Source organism: Anomalospiza imberbis, chromosome 11 (genome assembly GCF_031753505.1).
Source record: "Anomalospiza imberbis isolate Cuckoo-Finch-1a 21T00152 chromosome 11, ASM3175350v1, whole genome shotgun sequence".
Taxonomy (NCBI): domain Eukaryota; kingdom Metazoa; phylum Chordata; class Aves; order Passeriformes; family Viduidae; genus Anomalospiza; species Anomalospiza imberbis.
In genome coordinates this window covers 5704111-5725632 of record NC_089691.1, presented here as the reverse complement: position 1 = coordinate 5725632, position 21522 = coordinate 5704111, and the positions used below count along the sequence as shown (strand labels likewise).

General features: G+C 36.6%; 2 protein-coding genes across 3 annotated transcripts in view; one reads left to right on the top strand and one right to left on the bottom strand.

Annotated features, from left to right (window-relative positions):
* Positions 1-21522, bottom strand: part of CENPP (centromere protein P) — a 112705-nt gene that overhangs the window by 40473 nt on the left and 50710 nt on the right. The window lies entirely within an intron of this gene.
* Positions 5445-20130, top strand: ASPN (asporin). The gene is made up of 8 exons (XM_068201546.1): positions 5445-5784; positions 9776-10046; positions 11419-11531; positions 13818-14031; positions 14409-14519; positions 16947-17040; positions 18182-18320; positions 18882-20130. The coding sequence occupies exons 2-8, from the start codon at positions 9800-9802 to the stop codon at positions 19077-19079; spliced, it is 1116 nt and encodes a 371-aa protein (XP_068057647.1). The 5' UTR covers positions 5445-5784; positions 9776-9799; the 3' UTR covers positions 19080-20130.

Here is a 21522-nt window from a genome sequence, read left to right as displayed (position 1 = left end):
TATTCTGTATTTATTTTGAAGGCTATTTTGAGAGCTTCTGGTAAAACCTTAAAAGACAGAAACAGTGATTAATTCCCATTTTAGCTGAATTTAATTTCTTTCCAACCTGAGCAAAGAACATCCTCTGGTTTTATGTGAGGAGATGTACATCTTATGCATTAATTGGATAGAATAGAAATTCCAACAGACCGTGAAGCAAAAGTATAGTCACAGTATGAATTAAATGCTGAGAAATGTCCATGGCGGGAGGTTAGAACTGGATGATCTTTAAGATCCTTTCAAGCCCAAACCATTCTATGATTCTATGAAATTTCCTGTTAAACAAAATAAAAGTTATTCATTAGTAAGTTACTTTCTAAAGTCAAGGCTCCTTTGTTCTGCTGTGGTAAAACCAAATGGAAATCATCCTTTGTAGAACACAAGTGTTCAAGAAGAAAATAATACCCTTTACATTACAAATTACTCTACAAAAAAGATCTTCTTTTCCATACCACAAGTTAATATGCAATTATGACATATGTTTTCCTTCAGTTTACATAAATATTTCCACTGAGTGGTAAAAGGAGCTTCTGTCATCCAGTAGACTTCTGTCTCTGACAAAAAGCAGTGCAAACCCATCCATGGTACCAAGCTTCTTAACTAATACACTCCTGTATTTGCAAACAAATACTTTTGAAAATAGTGTATTAGGACATCTGTCTGACAATCTTTCTCTGTTAGTTTCTACATGGTCTTTTGGCTTAATTTAGGAGTCTTTATCTTCCTATTCTTTTCATTTTTCATGAAAAAAAATATAGTGATAGGACTTATTTGTGATTTTCCCCTACAGCTGAAAGGGGAAAAATGAATGCTAAAAATCAACAAAACACTTAATGGTATAGAAATGATTAAAGCAAATTTAATTGCCTTTTAAAAAATGCTCACTGGAACATAATATAGATTACATACTATCTACAATTTAAAAGTAGCATAATTATGAGAAAGTAATACTAAAACTGTAGCAGCAGTCATTAGCTAAAAGTAGATCAGACTTTTTCAGAAGGCTCCCAGTTTCTGGGGAGTACTTAGAACTAGACCCAACTCTGCATGACAGATTTACTGCTTTTGTGTTGACGAGAAACAAATGAAGCCCTCCCAGAAAATTCCCACAGATAAAAACAAACATCTGAACATAGGCTGAGTTAATTAATATGACAGGGAAATCACTCCTTGAATCAGAGTATACCTTCCTTATTATTAGCAATGATACTAAATGATTAGTAATGAAAGAAATGCTTTCATTTCTACTATTCCAAAGTGAAAAATTGTGTGCTTCAGAACTTGCAAACAAATTGAGTTTGGAGACCTTCCTAGAGACCTTGTTACTTTTTCCATCTACAAAACAGATGTGCTCAAAGTACACGCAAACATTTACAGACTCTGGTTCTTCATTAGACAAAGAAGTGCAGATTGTAGTTAATTACTGTCTCAGGAATGTGTTATTCACTGCTTCCACTTCTAACAGTCAATCACAAACTGAGTCAAAGTCATCTTCTTTAGGGCCTTTGTATTTTTAATTAATATAAATTACTTTTTTTGATAAGTAAAGCTCGGAAAAACTAATTCCAAATTAAATGATATTATCTTTTCACTCCAACACGCTTTAAGTATTTTTTTTTTCTGGACTAGATGGCCACATTTCTTTTTTCTTAAAACTAACAGCTCACTGGAACTTGATGACAATTTTGATTCCCATTTTAAGCGTTACCCTTTATGCCCTGAACAATAGGGATCTACCCAAAGGCTGTCTAAGAACATGAAATAATTTACATTCCATATTGTCCACCTGCTTTGGTAAAACCTAAGGGAAAATGGGGGAAATCCAGCATTTACAGGTGATCAAGGTTTGGGTTTTTTTTAAGGCATCGTTGAAATTTGGCAGAGTAAATGCTCGATGCCCTGTGAGGAAATGTTATTCTCAGTACAGTTTGTATTCCGGAACAGAAAATTTTCCTTTAGAACTTATTGTTGGAGTGATTCAGTAGTTTGGCCCTGGCTGCAGAGTTTTTTGATTTTAACTACTGTTTGATTTTCCGTGAAAGAATGTCTGGTGTTTGCAATGTCTCTAAGGCAGATAAATACCCATATTCCATAAAAATGCCATGTCACATCATCCAAACCTGTGAGCAGCATCACAAGCACGACTGATAATTGACACGTACTGACACCCAAACTAATTTCAAGACTTTCAGTGATCAGGCAAAGCAGTTTCCTGATCCAGTTAGGTGCACAAACCTTTCCACAGGACCAAGGAGAAGAGCATCAAGGTGGGAATAAGGCAGGTGGGAGCTTCTGAAATTGGCATTCCCATACTGAGGAATTCATATTAATCTGTAGTCTGAGACAAAACAAAGCTTCAGAGGCAACAGAAACTGTCTGCAAGGGTGAAAAACTCTTCAGGTGATGTTTTGCCTCTCCAGTCATTCCAGGTCAGCACATCCTTGCATCAATAAAAGCCATGATGAGCCTGACAACCCCATGGATGTACAGACATGTACACTTGACTTTATGGCTCTTTTTGTACACAAGCTCTCAATATTGCAAGTTATGATCCGCCCTGCAATATTGCTGTGTTGCTAACAAACACCAGGGACTGAGGACTTTTACTGCAAAGGAAACTGTATTTTGATGCAGTTTTTAAGTCATCTGCCAAAAACACGATAAAAACTATTAACAAGCAAAAGTTGATTCACGTGTGATGATAAAACAAAAAGATTTTTAATATATTTATATATAGATACTGAAGAATCAAACTGAACTACAAGAAGCTGAAGGGCAGATTTTGTATACTCAGCTGGGTAAATGGTGTAGTCCAGCCTGAGAGGAGCCAAAATTTAGCTAAAACCAAAATATGTGACCACACCGCACATGGACCGGTTGTGAGCACGAAATGAATATGTCATGTTATTAAAATGTGATGGGCAGGCTCCAAGGCAGCTTTGTGCAGTTGATGTTAGATTCATCACATTATGTAAACCACATTTATAAACAGTGCTAGAAAATGAAAAAGTACTTAGTTTGCTTTAGAATAACAAACGTATACAAGACTGGCTTAAAACAGAGATTGCAATGGTAGCATTAACCACATATGGCAGCATATGTTTGCTCTCGCAGACATATCAAGTAATACAAAATACAGTCATTTCCAAAAAGAAATTAAAGGCTGCAGTTTGTATCACTGATGAGATAATTTCAAACAGAAAACACCATCTAAATTATTTTTCATCTGCATATTTCACCATAGTGAGACATTATTCTGAATCACATATATGTTGGATATACTTCTATTCTTTGCTCAAAAATCAATCTCCATTACTCATAAATGTTGCATAAGTATTTTAAGGCAAGACAGAATTCTAATTTTCAACCAATTGTCTCATTGGTGGAAACAGAAATCACTGAAAAGTTCTGAGCAAACACACTGACCTTATATAATCTATTAGTTATTTAAACACATCTTTCTCTGGAAAACATACCAACTTTTGCTTGCAAAGAAAATACCCTCAGACTACTATTTTAAGTATCTCTCTTCATTAAACCCCTGATAACATGCATTAAAAACTTGAGACACTGAAATGTGCTGCAAATGTTTAAATGAACAGGCTCATAGAGTGGATTGTGAACCACTGGTTAAGTTTTAAGTACTGCTGTGAAAAGTAACATCTAAAGTTGAGAACTGAGTAGTCAAGAAACATGAGAAGGTGATTTCTGGGCATTTTATCCTAGATTGCAATTATATTCAAACCAAAATACTGGATCCATGTCTTGATATATTAATTTATATTAAGTTGCAGTACAAGTACAGCATGTGAGCGATGTTTATTTCTGCCCTACTGATACTATATACTGGACAAAACTGATGGATAATCCACTTTAAGGTAAGATCGTTGTATTTTTTTCCCGATACTACCACTTTGTATGTCACCTTCATTATGTAATTGGCTGTGGCAAACTATATACCCATAGGAATGTGTTCCTACCACGAGAATCAACTAAAAAAGAGAAAATAATAATAAAAACCCTGAGTATTCATCCAAAATTGAGATGTTACTAAACCGCAAAAATAGTTTGCTGTAAAACCAGGGTGAGCTGAAACTGCTGATTCAACACTTTGCTACTGAATGAAGTGAAAAAAGAAACCAGTACATTTATATCACAACCCTCAGGCCCTGCTCTCTTCTATTGAACAGCCAAGAAAATGTTGGAGGGTTTTTTAAAACAGCAATTTAATACTAATTTCCTCAAGTAAACCCATCCAAACCAAGCTATTCAAACACAGGGGAGTGTTTGCTTAGGAAGCTTGGTTTCTACAAGTAGGCAAGAGAATGCAGATATATGCAATTTGAGATTTCAAAAAAGCTTAAGATCATCCTTCAGATTTTTCTGTGGGAACGTGATTGCTTCTGAAACTGTAATTTTATTCCTTGGGAAAAGTGATAGGGAGACACTATATCATGATCCATCTGTGCTACTGGAACACATCAAAAGCAATGCTGCAGGTAACACAAGTCTTGTCTTGGTAGATATCACAGCCCTAAAGTTTTAATTTTTGGCATAGAATCTTTTTTTTTTCCCTAAGAAAGTAACAGTAGACAAAATAACTATTATGCAACATACAGGCATTTTGCAAACAGCACATTACATGTATAACAAAAAAAATATCCCAAGTAAAATTTCCAGGCTTTTTTTTTTTCCAAAGCAAGACAGACTTTTAACATAGAAAGCAACTAATTATAGAAAGAGATGAAGTCAGATGTGCACAGAACTGGGTATAATGTCCTGGAAATTTAAAGACACAAAGTGCTTCCCTGACGATGAAACTTGCTTTAGGTAAACTCCTGTAATTAAACATTTTTGAAGTTTACATAAACAGAGGCATACGAAAGGTAAACAAAGAATAACCCAGTTTCTAAATATTGTGATGTGCTTGTCAGTACAAACTTTGTAACAGGGCACATTCTCAAATACTTGATTTTAAACCCACAAGTTCAATCACAGAATGTTGTAAATATTGCCTCTGGTTTCATTAATAGATATGCTTTATTTCCCACACACAAGATACAGAAATTAGCTAAACTGATAAAAATCTGATCTCTAGTTTACATTCTTGAACCATTGTCCCCAGCCAGATTGCTGCCTCTTGAAAACAGAGCTAAAATTTATACATAGCTACACAATAAAGTCCTAATTTTCTAGCTTTAGAAAGGTTTGGCAGCCTGCAGGTCACTGCAGGCTACTGGTTTACTCTGCCACTGGCTGAAGTTTTATAGTTTTATTCAAGTCACACTTTTAAAAGAATAATGGCTAGTGAAATCATAAATAAGTGGGATTCCACAGCAGGAATGACCTGAAATGGACCTCACTGTACTTCCAATGGCCTGATGTCAACTATTATTAAACTACAGGTTTTATAAAGTCTTCCACTAGACGTCTAGAGTTAAGCCAGAAGTTTTGGCTCTAATACAGGCAGTGATGAAAAACATATGAGTGGTAACAAGTCGCCTTAATATCATTCTTCAGTGCTAAGATGGGCTAATCTGAAGCAGCACTTTACTCTGGTATCACCCACGGTGCCAGAAGGATCAAGAGGATTGGAAGTGGACTTTTTCTTTATATATACTTTTCATTTCACAGAACTCACTCTAGCTTCCTTTTCCCCTATTTTTTGGTAATATGAAATAACTGGACATAAGGACCTAAGGTGGATTATCCCAGTGCTTCTGGAAGAACTTCCAAACCTGCAAGGTATGTCCAGTTTGAATACCTATTCTATATAAACAGTAGCAAAGAGTTAAGGTTGTCAGTCACTATGTGCAGATTAATAATATCAGATAATTTAGAATTAGAAATACCACTTTTTAAATAGAAAATTTGAAAATTTACTTGCAGCTGAAATCCTTCTGTATTTACTACATGTGAGCTGAAAAACAAATAGAGATATAGTGAATTATTTAACCATCAAAGACTTGTCAGAAAAATGTTACAACTGACCATAACACTTTTTCTCAGTTATAACCATTGATGAAAATCTACTCTACAATAACAGCAACACTTATTTAGTAATAACTCAATGTTAACTTTCTGTAATTTGGTATTCAAGTTGGTGGGGGTTTTAAAGTACATATCAGCAAAATAATTAAAAACAACCCAGGAAAGAATGAACTGTAGATGCACTACAACCTAAAAATCCTCATAGATCACTCAATAACAAGAGTCAAGCAGCCCTCCATAAAAAGTAAATACTCTGTAAACACAACTTATTTTGTAAACATCCTCTTAACTATTACTGCTCAACTTCAATATTGGACTATTTCTGTCAACAGACATTTCTACAGTAATCTTACTAACAAAAAAATTCCTCCTGTTTTTCTTCAGCAATTTAAGTAAATAAATTGAGTAGATAAAGAGTTAAACAAACTCCTTTTATTTTTGGATTGGGACAATGACTAATAGAACCAGAACTATTTTTAAATAGAGATTTCAAAACAGTTATGGTCTTGCCTTTCTTTGGACAAAATCTGTGCACAGAGAAATGATTTGTGTTATTAATGAACACAGGGACTTTTCTTTGCCTCTGCAAAGACCACCACCAGGTCATTTAAACATTTCCTTTTCAGAAATAATGCCATGGGAAATTTGTCTCTGTACATCAGTACCAGGAGTGATTTCTAAATAGAATTTAGAGTCTTTTTAAAACTTAAAAATTTCATGTATTAACTCCTTCAGTATCATAACTGATAAGACACCAAAGTCCACATTGCTGGACTGATTTGCAGCTGCCAAGCAATTGAGAGTTATTTGTTGTTGGGTCTCTTTATGCACTCTTCCCACGCTAATAACACAACTTCTGTTCTCACTGAAAGGGATTTTCTTCCCATAACTCATGTTTAGAATTTTCCCATCACAGAAATATGGGAATTTTCCACATAAAATATTAAGGGTTTTAATAATCTTAAATTATACTGTGACATCACCTGTATTTAATTATTTATAAATTATAACTAATAGCATAAAAAGCGCCTGTGTTCCATGTGTAGTTTGGCAATATGAGTTTGGGTAGAGATGACCACATTAGTGAGGATAAGTGTGTCCCAAACAACCAGTGCAGTGATTTTTGGACAGTTAAAGACCTCAAGAAAGCACCTTAGAGCATCTCTCCATGTGAAGTGCACTCTCCGCATCCAGTCACCTCACCTTGGGGTGGCTCATGTTCCAGGGAGTAAGTACTCAAAAGCTTTTTGTGCTGAAGGATAAGAAGGATTGACATAAAGAAGGCGCAATGGGGCTTGAATTCACCACTCTCTTTGTCAAACTCATCCTCAATGTTCTGGTCTGTTAAAACAAGAATGGACAAAGCCTGGCTTTGTCCAAGTGACAACCAGCTGCTTAGGGGATTATTTAACAGAGCACTTAAGCCTGCCTAACAGCTTGAATATGTTAGGAATGGCTCCCCCATTGCTTCTCCTTCCTTCTCTTTCCATTTAATGTTCCAGCCCAGCTAACCAGGCTGTTCCACCCATTTTTTGTGCTGGTTCTTGTACTCCAAACTGACTCAGTTTCTTCACTTGGAAAGAATATGATGGGGTTTTCTGTTGTTCACATTAGTTTTGTGCTGGTGTAGTGAGTTCAACCAGCTCAGTGAACAGTCTGAAAGGAAGAGCTGGTACCAGAGACCTGGCAGGGAACACCTGGGAGCACAGTCAGGCTCAAGTGGCAGCAGGGGACCATTAGCACACCTATACCTTCTGAAACATCATTTCATAAAATCTTCATGACAGTACTTTCAAAAAGATCACTAGGATCTTGGATTTTATGCTTTCTTTTAATTCTCTTATTCTTGAAGTTTAAGCATGCAGTAAGTTTTTATAAGTTCTTTGAGAAGTGCTGCAGAGTCAGAGCATTTTAAAAGAGTCATATCAGCAACTGTTTACTGATGGTTTGGAAACTCCAAACCTCAGGCAGGAAAGAACCATCCCCACACCTTGATAAAACTCAGTTCTTTAGGATCCATTCCTTGGCATTTCTTTAGCCTATGCAAACCTGGATTCAAGCTTGGTGATCATTCCCAACTACAAACCAGTAATGATTTCCTAAGGGCAAGATGGGAAAATGAAGCAAGGACTTTTTTCTTTAAAACGAAAAAAATCACAACTCAGGTTTCCTTACATAAAGGGACTTGTTTTCAAGACATTTAACTCACAGGAGCAATATGTGCCACCAGTGACACATTTCAACACTACTTTTCTAGAACTTTGTGAGCAACACATGTTTTTCAAGAGTTCAAATTGGCCACTACTCCAGTCACAGCCTCAATCTTTTAATACTTTGAAATCCTAATTTTTGGCTATGTGAAAGGAAATATGCAATCCATTTGCTACAGATGCAAGTGTGGGAACAGATTTTTAGGTTGTTTCATAAGAGAACTTCCTAGCACCAGATCCAAAACAACATTTTAGGAACATACATACAAGTTTCTTTTAGATCCAGTAAAACGATACAGCCAGTGCCTTTCACAAATTGAAGTCAGCAGGGACTTGGGAAGTCCATGTCCCAAGACATCATCACACTTGATATCCTGCATATGGAAATGGTCTCATCACTGGATAAACCACAGGGCATTTTGGCACTTAGGACCTAAACTGCCAGGGAAGAACAGAGAGCCTGGGAGCTCAGGTGTGACAGCCCAGCCATTAAACCACTTGGCTAAGAACAAGGAGAACTTGGAAGTCTGAAAGACTTCCAACTCCTCATCTCCTAATTGATGGTATGACTAAAGTAGTGAAGATTTTGGCCTTCTTCTGAAGCTGAAATAGAAGACTGAAAAGCCCAAATATTCCAAAGGTGCACAGCCAGAGATGACAAGAATTCCCTCCAAAAAAACAGAGGTTCCTTCTTCCCAGCAATGTTGATATTCAAAGAGACTTTCAAGGACAGACCTTGAAAGGGATTGCAAGAACAACCACAACATTATTTCTAGGAGCATTGTAAGAGAACATTATTTTGAATACAAAGGAAATATATGGGGAAAAATACATGTGAAGATAATCTTGTGACATCAGTAAAAGTACATGCCCTACCCAAATGGGCATGCAACTAAACTATTATGGAAAATATTAAATTTAGCTAGATGTTGTTTACCTACAAGATACAAAGTACTTTGTGATTCTGATTTCAGGCATATATTTGGAGGAAAGAAGTCCCCCATTCTTTTTATGTTATCTGAACACTGTCAGCTTTCTTCTTTTTAAACTCCCTGAAACAGACACAGATAGGAGCAGCAAGGTATGCAGGATATTTGCATTTAATGCTATTGTGAACCCCCTCCAATAAACATCAAAATGACTCTGCACAGAAAAAAGTGGTACAAACAAAATCTCATTTTGAACAAGCCAAGTCAAGCCCCAGTACACAGCAGAGCACTCCTTTTCCTACAGTGGAGGATCAATGACAAAATGCCTACATAAAGGCATTTTTCATCTCCAAACAGATCAGCAAGCATTTAATTAGGTGATCAAACAAGAATTGACACCCAATTAGTATTTCCTTAAAGAGGCCTATGATAGTCTAAATAGAAACGTTTTTATAAACAGGACATGCACAATAAAATTTCCTGCAGCCTCTCTTAGTTTATGGAGCACATTTTCACTTCCAAATGACTTGTTCAATAGCTTCATCTGCTGTTCCTTATTCACTGATTCTGGTGTTTGTTTTTTTGTTCATTTGTTCACTTTCCAAGATTGGTTATCCTGATTAAGAAGATATGAAAGAATACACACTCCTTCTCTTCTTGGCTTTGTGCTCTGCCAAATCTCTCACTGGTCCTTCATATTTTACACTAAAGAATATGATGCTCCAAGATATGGAAGATGACGACGATGATGAGGATGATGACAATTCTCTATTTCCAACCACTGAACCCATTCTACCACTCATTCCTTTTGATCTGTTCCCAACATGCCCCTTTGGATGCCAGTGCTATGTGAGAGTTGTTCATTGCTCTGACCTAGGTAAGAATGAATTTGTGTGTCGGTTCTCAACTGGATTCTCCTTTGTAGGATTTGTCTTTTAAAAGATGAATTATTACACAGGAACATAAATGGGATGCAAAGTATTCCCTCAGCTTAACTTCCACCAAAGTGAGCATCCCTGGTAACCATTTAGCCAAAGGCAAATGTGTTCCTGTCACTGCTGCAGGTACATCCCAGTCCCTAAAAGTGAATTCATTATTAATTGTGGCAATTTGAATTAGTGCTCACTGAAGTTTTCCTGTCATTCACTAGCACAGTGATAATGCCATTTTTACTCATCACAGCCCTGCACCTTCCTAAACTTCATCCTGGACTCCTCATGTCTTAGAAACATTGTCCATACATAAATTGCTGGGGTTTTAAAAAAGTATTGTTATTAAGGAATCAAAAACTTTTGCTGACAAAACTGTGGTTAATGTATCCAGTCTACAGATTTCAAACTGCTTTACATGAGTTTACACACAGAAAAAACCCACATTAAATTACTTCATCTTTAGATAACTGCAATCTATTAATTACAGAATAATTGTTTAAAATGGACAGCATTTAGCATTTCATGCATCAGCATTTCCACTCAAAAGAAAATTACTGTCCCTGTTGAGTCCTTTCTGCTGATTCAGGATCTCAGATGGCCTGAACTGCAGTGGGTTTGTAACTGAACAGCAAACCGGGTTGGAGGAGCAATGCTACTGGTATTGATTTATGATAATGATACTGGTACTGATTTATGTTAATCATACTGGTAGTGATTTATATTAATGACTTCTGGCACCGATTTATGTTAATGACTACTGGTACTGGTACTGAAGTGCTGGCAGTGGAGACTCCCCTCTGCCCACACCAAGAACAGGTTTCTCAGCCCTGCCATGACCTGAATGAACCCTCAGCAGTTGCCCCATTGACATGGACAGGGCAGACCAGAGGTCTGAAGGAGCACTAAGCAGAGACCCCTGAATCTACAGCCCTGCTCCTCACCAAGGAACCACAGCCCTGGATTCCTGAGGGATCCTTTCTCCAGGGACAAAACAGTTGCCCTCTAAGACAACCCATGCTCTGAGGATTATTTCACAGATGCAAAGAGTCCACAGTGAGCAGTCCCCATTTTAAGATTTCATGGTCAGGGGCAGAAGCAATTCCTCCCAAAACTATGCACATGTTCGTGGTATATCCTTACATCATTAGTTTTTTCCACTATCAAAAATTCCCTTCTACTCTTTGCTTTATGGCTGTTCACATTTTCTTCCCCACCATATTCATTAACAATCTTACTGTGTTTTGATGTTTGGCAGTTAATTTCTTTGGACTTAAATACAGCACATATTGTTTCTGTTTATGTCACATACTTATGTAGGTTTGACATCAATTCCTCGCAACATCCCGCCAGATACTCGTATGATTGATCTTCAAAACAACAAAATCAAAGAGGTCAAGGAAAACGATCTCCAAGGACTCACATCACTTTATGTAAGCTTGCTATTTCCCAAGTTTGAAATCTTAGTTAGCAATCTGAAATATTTAGATACCTAAAAAACATAAATGTTATTTCCTTCTCCAATAATATAGACAAAAATAGTCTAATGTCTGCATATTTGAGTGCTTCCACCCAGTAAGAAGCAAATACCTTTGAGATGTAAGAACTACTTTCTACAATACCAAGAAAATGTACCATATAGATCTAACCAAAAAGATTTTCAAGATTTTTCAGTTCTTAGCATGCACAGAAACATTCCCTACATTTTAAAGGCTGCATGGCCTCCTTTTTATCAACTTAGATGGAAAATAGCAGAAATAATTTAACCTCACAAAATCTAACCACATTTTCTGAGGGTATTTTCAAAAGAAGAGAACAGAAAGCTAACACATACAGCACTGAAACCAATGGACAGAAAACAGAGAAACACTGGATTACTGGCAAAGTCGGGGGCTTTACTCCTAATTTGCTTCCATGCTCAATTATGAATGTAGCGACAGGCTTTGAAACAAATATCACTGGCAACTGATAAATCTAGATGTTTACAGTATGCAATAATCCCTTTTTATGATGAAAGGAAATGAGAGTCCCAGAGGGCTGGGAAGTAGATTAATTCTGCTTTAGAATATTTGTTTCTATTGGATGCCACTGTAGCTCCAGTATCCAGATCTAGTTCCACTAATACTGACCATTTAAAAATTTTCTCTCTAAAACCCAAATCTGTTCCACAACTGATAGCAAATTAATTACATTCTATTCTCCATTAGAAAGACACGAAACACATAAACTAACATAAGGATCATTCCTAAGACATTAGGAAGAAATTCTCCCCTGTGAAGGTGGTGAGGCCCTGGCACAGGGTGCCCAGAGCAGCCGTGGCTGCCCCTGGAAGTGTCCAAGGTCAGGCTGGCTGGGGCTTGGAGCAGCCTGGGACAGTGGAAGGTGTCCCTATCCACGGCAGGGGGTGGCACTGGATGGTATTTAAGGTCCCTGCCAACCCAATATCATTCTGTGATTCTATAAAAGAAATCCTTTCAGTCATATTTGGCTTCTGAGCAAGATCTGAAAATTTACCAGATCCAAGTGTTTATGAATGAGCTTGTTACTTATTATGGCCTAGGACAGAAAAAACAGGAACTATATAAATTCAGAGCTGGCAAGGAAGCATTTCCTATTCTCTTGTCTCGTGTCTGGGTGCAGAGTAGTCTTAGCAGCAAGCAAAAGGTAACTGCACAAACTGTGGTTTATATTGTGTAAAAGATCTAAGAGTCTCTTATCTCCAAGACTGAGAAAGCCACTGGAATCCATCAGCAAACACATTAAAGACCAGAGTCACCACTTAATTATGTGATAGCTGAGCACACTGAGCTGCTTTGCTTTTTCTCCACGCTTCATTTGTGGCAAGGCCAAACAACATTTTCACTGAGAGCAAAGTTTACTTTGTACAACTTCGCTCAGTCCTGGAGTCTCCTTAGCAAAGGCACAGATGGCAACTTGGATTAGGAAGGAGCATTTCCTGTTTATTTCCTTGAGCTAACCTCATTTTTTTTCTGGCAAAAATAATTCTTGTTTGCTTTACTTTTTTTCCTAAGAAGAGATGACTCCAAGAAATCAAAAGAAACAGAAATTAATGCTTAAGTATGGAAATAGAGAGGTGTGATTCGACATGCAAAATCATTTCAGATAGTGTGTATTTTGCTGTCTGTAGTAACTCATTACAAGCTCTCTGATAACACATAGCAATGAGGAAGAAGCTGTTCCCAAAAGACTACTGTACAGAAGAGAGAGACTGAAGTTCACAGGAGCTGGAAACACCATATAAAACATAAATTCATGTGTCATATACAGATACTAATGTCTAAGAAAGATTAAAAACTTCACTTTTGTTTTGCAGCATTATGTTAAAATAAAAGATGAGATTCTGAGTTTTGAGAATTTGTCTGCATTAAGGAACAATAGCAAAGAAGTATATAACCTCCATACAATCCCACAAAATATGTGAATACAAACATATTGTTTTGCCAATTCTCATGATCCATTGGCACCTTGTCAGCTCTACCTTCTGGTTAATGCTCCAGCTTTCAAGTTCTTCTTTGTTTTTCGTAATCAACTGAAATGCCTAAAGCATCTACAAAGTGCTGAAGTTTGGTAGGATGGAAAAATAAAATATTTTAAATACTTAATTGCTGAATTACACATCAAATCCATGACTTCAAATTCATAGTCATAAGACTCCTGGATAAAGAAAGCTTTCTAATTGCTCTTTCCATCTCTCATAGGCACTGGCTTTGAACAACAATAAAATATACAAGATCCATCCCAAAGCCTTTCAACCAACAAAGAGGCTACGACGACTGTATTTGTCCCACAATCAACTGACAGAGATTCCAACAAATCTACCCAGAACTCTTGCAGAGCTCAGAATTCATGCTAATAAGGTTAAGAAAATCCCCAAGGATGTATTTAAAGGAATGAAGTCTCTACATGTTTTAGGTAAGTCTAATTAAGTAGAACAAAAAATGTCTTTACCAAAAATGGAACATATTATACATCATTTCCATTCAAACATTTCCCCAAGGCACAGTGTCCTCTTAAAGAGATATGCATGCTGTGGGAATACCCTCCACAATTTAGTTTCTATGTGAAGTTGCTGCAAAGGTCAAGTTTTGGATAATCCTGCAAGCCAAGCAACACAGCCTTAATTCCCTGAGAGCTGTGACACCCCTCAGAACAGGCAATCAAAGCTAAACATTAATGAGTGCTTGCAATATCAGAAATCATAAATAAATTTAAATCAGCTCTTTATAACTTAGTCTAAGCTGCACAAAATTCCTATGCCATAAATGCTTTTCTTTTTCCCCCTTGGGCAGAAATGAGTGCAAATCCTCTTAACAATGATGGAATAGAGCCAGGGGCTTTTGAAGGGGTAAATATCTACCACATACGAATTGCAGAGGCCAAGTTAACTTCAATTCCTAAAGGTAGGTCTGCTTTCCCTTTTCTAGTTTACTTATACCAGCACACTCCTTAATAAAATGCTTTAACATCTGAAGGATTATTAAATTCATAAATTGTTTTCTATTGTCATTACTACCAAACCACTTCCTACCTCTTGTTTTTGAACTTTATATCCAATTTCCCATCCCAGAAGAGTTCATGCACAAACAGCACAAACACAGTGCACACAGGTTCCCTCTCACCTTCTCCCGGTCAGCACATCCATTCCTCTCACAGAATGTCCAGACACTTGTCTCAGGAGGAACAATACAAAGAAATTCATAATTTGATGTCACTTCACATCTTTCACTTGTCAGCCTGTCAAAAATCCTCACAGAGAAAGCATAAACTCCCCAAAATTTGTTCAGGGATATAAGGGATGCAAAATTCCCACTTCCTTTATGGATTTAAAATGTAACTCCAAAATTTCTAAAATTAATTTTTAATATTTCAAGTCACACTGCACCTCAAATACAATGGTCAATGTAGTTTTGCTAAGTAAAACTTAATTTTAATATTTAATTAAATTCACTATAACATAATTCAAAATCATATCACTTTTTCATATAGAAAACCCCCAACCTTGTAATTTGGAGGTAAAAATAAATTAAAACACTAATTTGATGAATCATGGACCTCCACACACACAAATGTAGCATAAAAGATTTCAGTACAATACTCCACCTGCTTTTTCTGCAGATCAGTGTGGAATTGAACCAAATTCTCATCATTTTCAACTGCTCAAAACTACCAGCTAAGAGAAAAAGGAAGGAAACAAAGCAAAACACTGTGTTCTATGCTCTAACTCACAGGGAAACAATGTTGGCCCCTGTATTTATTTCTGATCATTCAGATAAAGAACTTGTTTCTTATTAATCTCTTCCTGTATGCACATATATGCGTGCATGTATGTATGTATGTATACATATATGTATGTACATATAGAGATACAGGAAAGGAGAACACTAAAAGAAACCCGTAGAAGAGAACAGTAAAAAACTCTCAACAATAATCAAAACCAACTTACCCCAACTGTTCAGATAACTTTAAAATCAGAAAGCTTTTGTCTGCCTAACAAAAAAAAAAAGAAAACCCAAAAAACCAAAACAGTCTAGTATCAGCTCCTGTCACATAGCACTAAAAAAATCCCAATGTAAAATGAGTCTAATTTTGTCTTCGTTATAGAGAAATCCCCTATAAAGACACACAGCATGAGGTCCAAAATGTGGCGTCAGATACACAACCAAACCAAACCAAACAGGATTCCATGGTGAACTCCTTCACCCCAAATGCAAGCTGAGTTTGCAGATTCTTCTCTCTGCAAATGCTACAATGGCACAAAGGTTTAAAAAAATGTATCTTATAAAAGGTACTAAAAACGTGCAGCAGACAGGTAGGTGGCCTTTCCTCTGCATATTGTCACTCAGGCACCCCAACTGCGAGCTGGAGTGCAAACTGGAGCAGAGCCCAAACAAACAAACTATTCCAAGTTGAATAAAAGCAGGCTGGGAAGCAGCCACGTCCCTTCAGAGCCGGGAGCAGCGCTCTGCCAGCCCCAGAGGGCAGCGGAACCGCTCGGTGTCCGGGACCATCCACACACAGGCTGGGGAAACCGGGCCCAGCACCAGCAAACACATTCAGGCTGGGAGGAGTTCCCTTGCCCTCACTAAGACGATGTTGTGGAAAGATTCGCCACCTCCTGGTCCATTCACCAGTCTGGATTTGGAACTTTTGGAAATGCAACAGAAAATATTCTGGCATGGGAAAGAGCTACCAAATACCACAATTCTGCTTAGAATACTCCAAAACCTTTCCTTCCAGTCCCATCCTAGCAGCTGTGACAGCACAACTGCTACAGCATGTAGAAAATATTACAGATCTTCAAAAAACTGTCCCTTGTTCCACAGGCTTTGACTACAGACTCTGAGATAAATGTACAAAACACAGGATCAGTATCTTTCACAATGTAACCATGAGAGTTGTTATAAAGGAAGCCAGAAAATGTACCAAATTTTGGAACTCTTATATCTCTTAATTAGCATATATCCTTCCACAGCTAATTTTTTTTTTTAAATTATTCTTTTAAACCAAATTATACTGGTGATTTTCTTCATTAACATACTTATATGTAATTATATGTAATATAATTACATAATATAATTTTATATATAATACATATTATATATATGTCACATATATTACATATATACATAACATATATTACATAGATATGTAATATAATTATATATACTCCATTATTTGTAATGCCTATTTCTTTGATTCAGACAACCTCCCCAAGATTCTTCACCCAATTCTAAACACAAACGAAAGAAGCTTTTTGGAACATAATAAATGTTCCAAGAAAAAATAAGTTGACTTGGATTTTTCACAGTATGCATTTTTTCCATCAGATTTGCCCTCCAGTCTTCTGGAGCTTCACTTAGATGACAATAAGATCACAGGAATTGAACTTGAGGATTTTATCCGCTACAAAGACCTACAAAGGTAAAATTCCCCAGCTGGATCCCTTTATTTGTTAAAATGTCATGCCCAGCAAGATCTCATATTTGATACTTCTCTTGTTAATGGGAGAAAAAAGAATAAAAATTATAGGTGTTTTAGTAAGAGTTGTTCTAAAAAAGACCCAACTTTAAAATCCAAACACACTCCCAAACCCCCACATGAGTCTTGTTATTACATGTTTTGCCAACAGAATGCAACACAAAAGTAGGATAAAAACAAAATATAACTAACCTAAGATCTTCTAATTCTTATAAATTTATTCTTGTAAATACAGCAGCTGGTAAAGGAAACAACAGCTCTCAAATGCAATGAGGTTTAAAGAAAAATATGTGTTTCTGAGGAATATATCACTGAAATAGGAGAGAAGGAAATTCTCTCTGTAAAGCTCAGTTAAGAATGCTGAAAATATGGCTGAGCAGCACTGGGTTTGGTAACAGAAATTACTGAACTGCCTTTAGATACCAAATTCAGTTTCTGAAAATCAGGAAAGAATGGAGAAAAAGGGGCTAACAGGATGGGCAGAAAGAGCAATTCTGAATGACCTGCGGCTCCAGCTTCTGAAGCACCTGCTGAGCAAAGCAGGCTGAAGCCTTGTAGCAAAAAAAATAAGGAAAAACTGGAAATAGCAAAGAAGGTAGTCCTGCTTAGTAAAAAACCTTTATATTTTAAAAATAAGCTATACATTAAAAACAGCTTTCTAGACAAGACTTGCTATTTGGCTATTTATTAGAACTTATTACAAGTGATTACACTTTGGAGCTGCACTACTTGGTAAAATGATATGATTTATTCTACAAGCAACTTGATGTTTATAATTTAAACACTTGCCACTATAATTACAAAAACTGCATGCAAAACAGAACAATTGCTTACATAAGATAACTGATAACTGCTGTGAGCCAATCTCTAAGTGTAGTTTAAATTATGTTAGGACAATGCTGATTTTTTCCTATCAAAGGTAAGATTTCATAATCTTCTCCCAGTTCTTTTCTCCCTCTGTATTTACTCCTGTATATTTCAATCTTAAAAAAAAAAAGCAACAACAAAAAAAGTTCTTCAGTACTGTTGTGAATCTGTGAATCTCAATTAGTCTTTAATTAAATGTTCCTTGTACTATTTCTAGGCTAGGCCTTGGCAATAATAAAATCAAAGAAGTGGAAAATGGAAGTTTTGCCAACATCCCAAGTATACGTGAAATCCACCTGGAAAAAAACAAGCTGAAGAAGGTTCCTCCTGGATTACCCGAACTGAAATATCTGCAGGTCATACACTGAATTTATCAGACAGCTCTGGGAGTTCTGAGTTGTTTGGCTTTCCCACTATCACACTGATTAGGTCACAACCAAAAAACATAATTAACTGACATATATATTTTGCCATGAGTCTCCTACTCGGAGAGCCTCAAATCATCAAAGCTTATTAAAGAGATAAAAAAAATCAAATTGCAGGAACACTTCCTAGGAAAGGAAAAAAAGGACAAGAAACTGCTACACTCAATGTTTCCAGAAATGAGAATATAATACTGCATCATTATACTTCTTACTACAAGAGAATATAAAATTGCATTTTAGAACCAAGTTCCCTAAGAATAGAGTCCAGTTATTCTAAAAACACACTGACAAAATGCCATACGACTTTTCTTTGTGGAAAGACTGGGACAGGAGGAAGACTTTAAAAAAAAATTTAACACAAATTTTAAGCTCTTGTTACTCTCAAGGTCTGCACGGAACAGATGTTTTAGCAAACCTCAGTCACCTACATACTAAGGAATATTTTCCCCATTTTCATTCAACTCCTGTATTTTTCTGCTCCTATTGCTGCAGGTGGTCTTCCTTCATTCCAACCATATTGCGAAGCTGGGAGTCAATGATTTCTGTCCAACAGGACGAAGGAAGAAGAAAGCCCTGTACAGCGGCATCAGCCTCTTCAACAACCCTGTCAAGTACTGGGAGGTCCAGCCTTCGACCTTCCGCTGCATTTTAGCCAGGAACAGTGTTCAACTTGGGAACTTCCTCAAGTGAGACCCAAGTTGGTTGTTTCAAAAAGCAACTTGTCCAAATCAGTTTTACAATACTTGAAATTTGCAGAAAAAAGCTGATTTTATGCTATTTAACCGTTTACAAAGTATTTGCTATTTCAGAGGTAATTAATTAGAAACAATATGTTAAGTAGGATCCATTGTATTATTTGACAATGTTCAACCTACATTTGAATAATTTAAACAAAAGTCTTTATATCTTACAGAAGGACTCTTAGAAGTGGAACTGGAAACTGTATTTGATGTTTCCTATTATAGATGTTAAATGCCTTCCTTAAATCACATAGTTTGGACATATTCTTTCTTTCAAATAAATCCTGAAAATCACGTGGAAGTGACTTTTTCCACAGTTAGGAAAAAGAGACCTAGGTTCTTTCCCAGAAAGTGTTGTAAGAAAAGTTGCAAAACCAAAAATTACCAGACTTCAAGGGCAATTTCTTCTGCCATTTTTGATAATGAGCAAAGATGCAATAAAAAGCTATGATATTGTCAGGTAGCTGTCTCTAAACTAGAATGTATTCTTACAGTCTTTTAAGTGAGATAAAGACAAGTTTCATATCAAGAACAGACAAAAAGTCTTTAAAAGTTGTTGGTAATTTTTCCTTGCAACTTTAAGAAGAAAATGTCCTTCAATGTTTTGCTATTGGTAGAATTGGATGCAGTCTGAACATTAAAAGTAGGATTCAAGATTTATCATATGCTTCAAGCTTAATAGGAATGACTATTAAACTCCCTTTAGGCCAGCACAAATGTTTTTCTTTTATCTATAACAACTGTAATCGTGTTTTACTTTATTCTTTTCCTCTTTATATTTTGACATCACACGGGTTAAGGATCCCTCCTTAATGGAAGTACCTTACAATTGCCAAAACCAAGCAGCTGGAACTTGCCTGCCCTGCCCTTCCTGTGCAGGGCAGCACACAGAACTCTCAATACTGACAGTACTGTATAAAATGGATATTTTAGATATCTATTTAGTGTATATTTGCTATTGGGATTCAAAATAAATTAAATAAACTTACAGGATACCTGCATGTGTATACTTTATTACATGGTTGCTCACATCAAAATGTTCCGAGAATATAACCAAGCACCTTTGTGACTCTTGTCTAGACACTTCCTCTAGCGATCCTTTTTTCAAATCTACAGAGCTTACAGGTCATTTATCACTGCTGGTTTGCACAAAGTTCAAAATCCAGGACTTTGGGAAATGGCACAGACTCATAGAAGAAAATACTACAAATAACTCAATTTGTAACTACAAATAACCCAACCTCTCAGCCTTCCTACCACCCACCTAAGTACACTACAGCATCAAATCTGAATTCTATCTGCTTGATCTCGTGGTAGTTAATATTTTGGTAGCACCACTCTGCTGCTGAGACACAAAACTATGTGAAGAGAGGAGGCAGAGCAGACCAGGGGAGGCTTTTACTGAAGAACAATATTTGCAAATAGAAATTCCGCAACACTCTTCAAAGCAGAATAAAAACAGAAGACTAAACAGAACAGAAAACCTGAAATTTGCTGATGACCAAGCATCTTTCTATTCCTGGCTTCTGGAGATGTTTCTAAGGAGTGCATTTCCTTGCAAATACCAACATTCCCTTAAGGACAGACTCCCCTGCCGTAAGTACCATAAACAGCTAATAAACCCACACAATGTTAGTAAATACAATAAATAACAGAAAAATCATTACATCTTTATGAATCACTAGTTTATATGTGTTCATAAACACTCCTGCTATACTAGTTACATCATTCCAGCAATGTCAACACCAGCAGAAAAGCTGATTCCGATTCTGTAGCTTAACTGAAAGAACAAACTCACAATGTTGTGTAGTACACTTTTCTACACTAATTTACTGGTAAGGTTTAAAAGAAAACACAACAGAGAATGCAAACAATTCCTTATCTAATTGGGGTTAATGCAATGGAGAACAGGAACTCCATCCTTGTGCTCTCTAAATCTATGAATTCTTTACATCACTTGTGTAAGAATGTCACCAAATTTTTAAGTCTGCTACTGAACTCCTACTATAATGGGAAAGCTTTGTAAAAATATAGTAAAGTCCTAGGAGGTAGAAAACCATATAGTCTTGGTCTTATTCTTCCAGAGCCTTAAAAACTCTCTTGCCTTCTCACTCATTCCTGTGGCCATGCACCCAGATTAACAAACACTTTCCAGTCAGCACCCATGGATGCATAGAACATTCACAGAAGAAACTGCAGCACCACTTTGGAAGAAAATACCTCTACCCTTCCTCTAAATAAATAGCCTCCAGACTACTTTATCATCTGCTTAGGTTTGCACCATCCTCCAAGCAAATTCAGCCAGCTTAGAAGTTTAAAAAAATTTCATCTGTGACTTAAAACTACACTGACAATTTTTCATTACAGCAGGGAAGTATCAAATGGTTCATTTT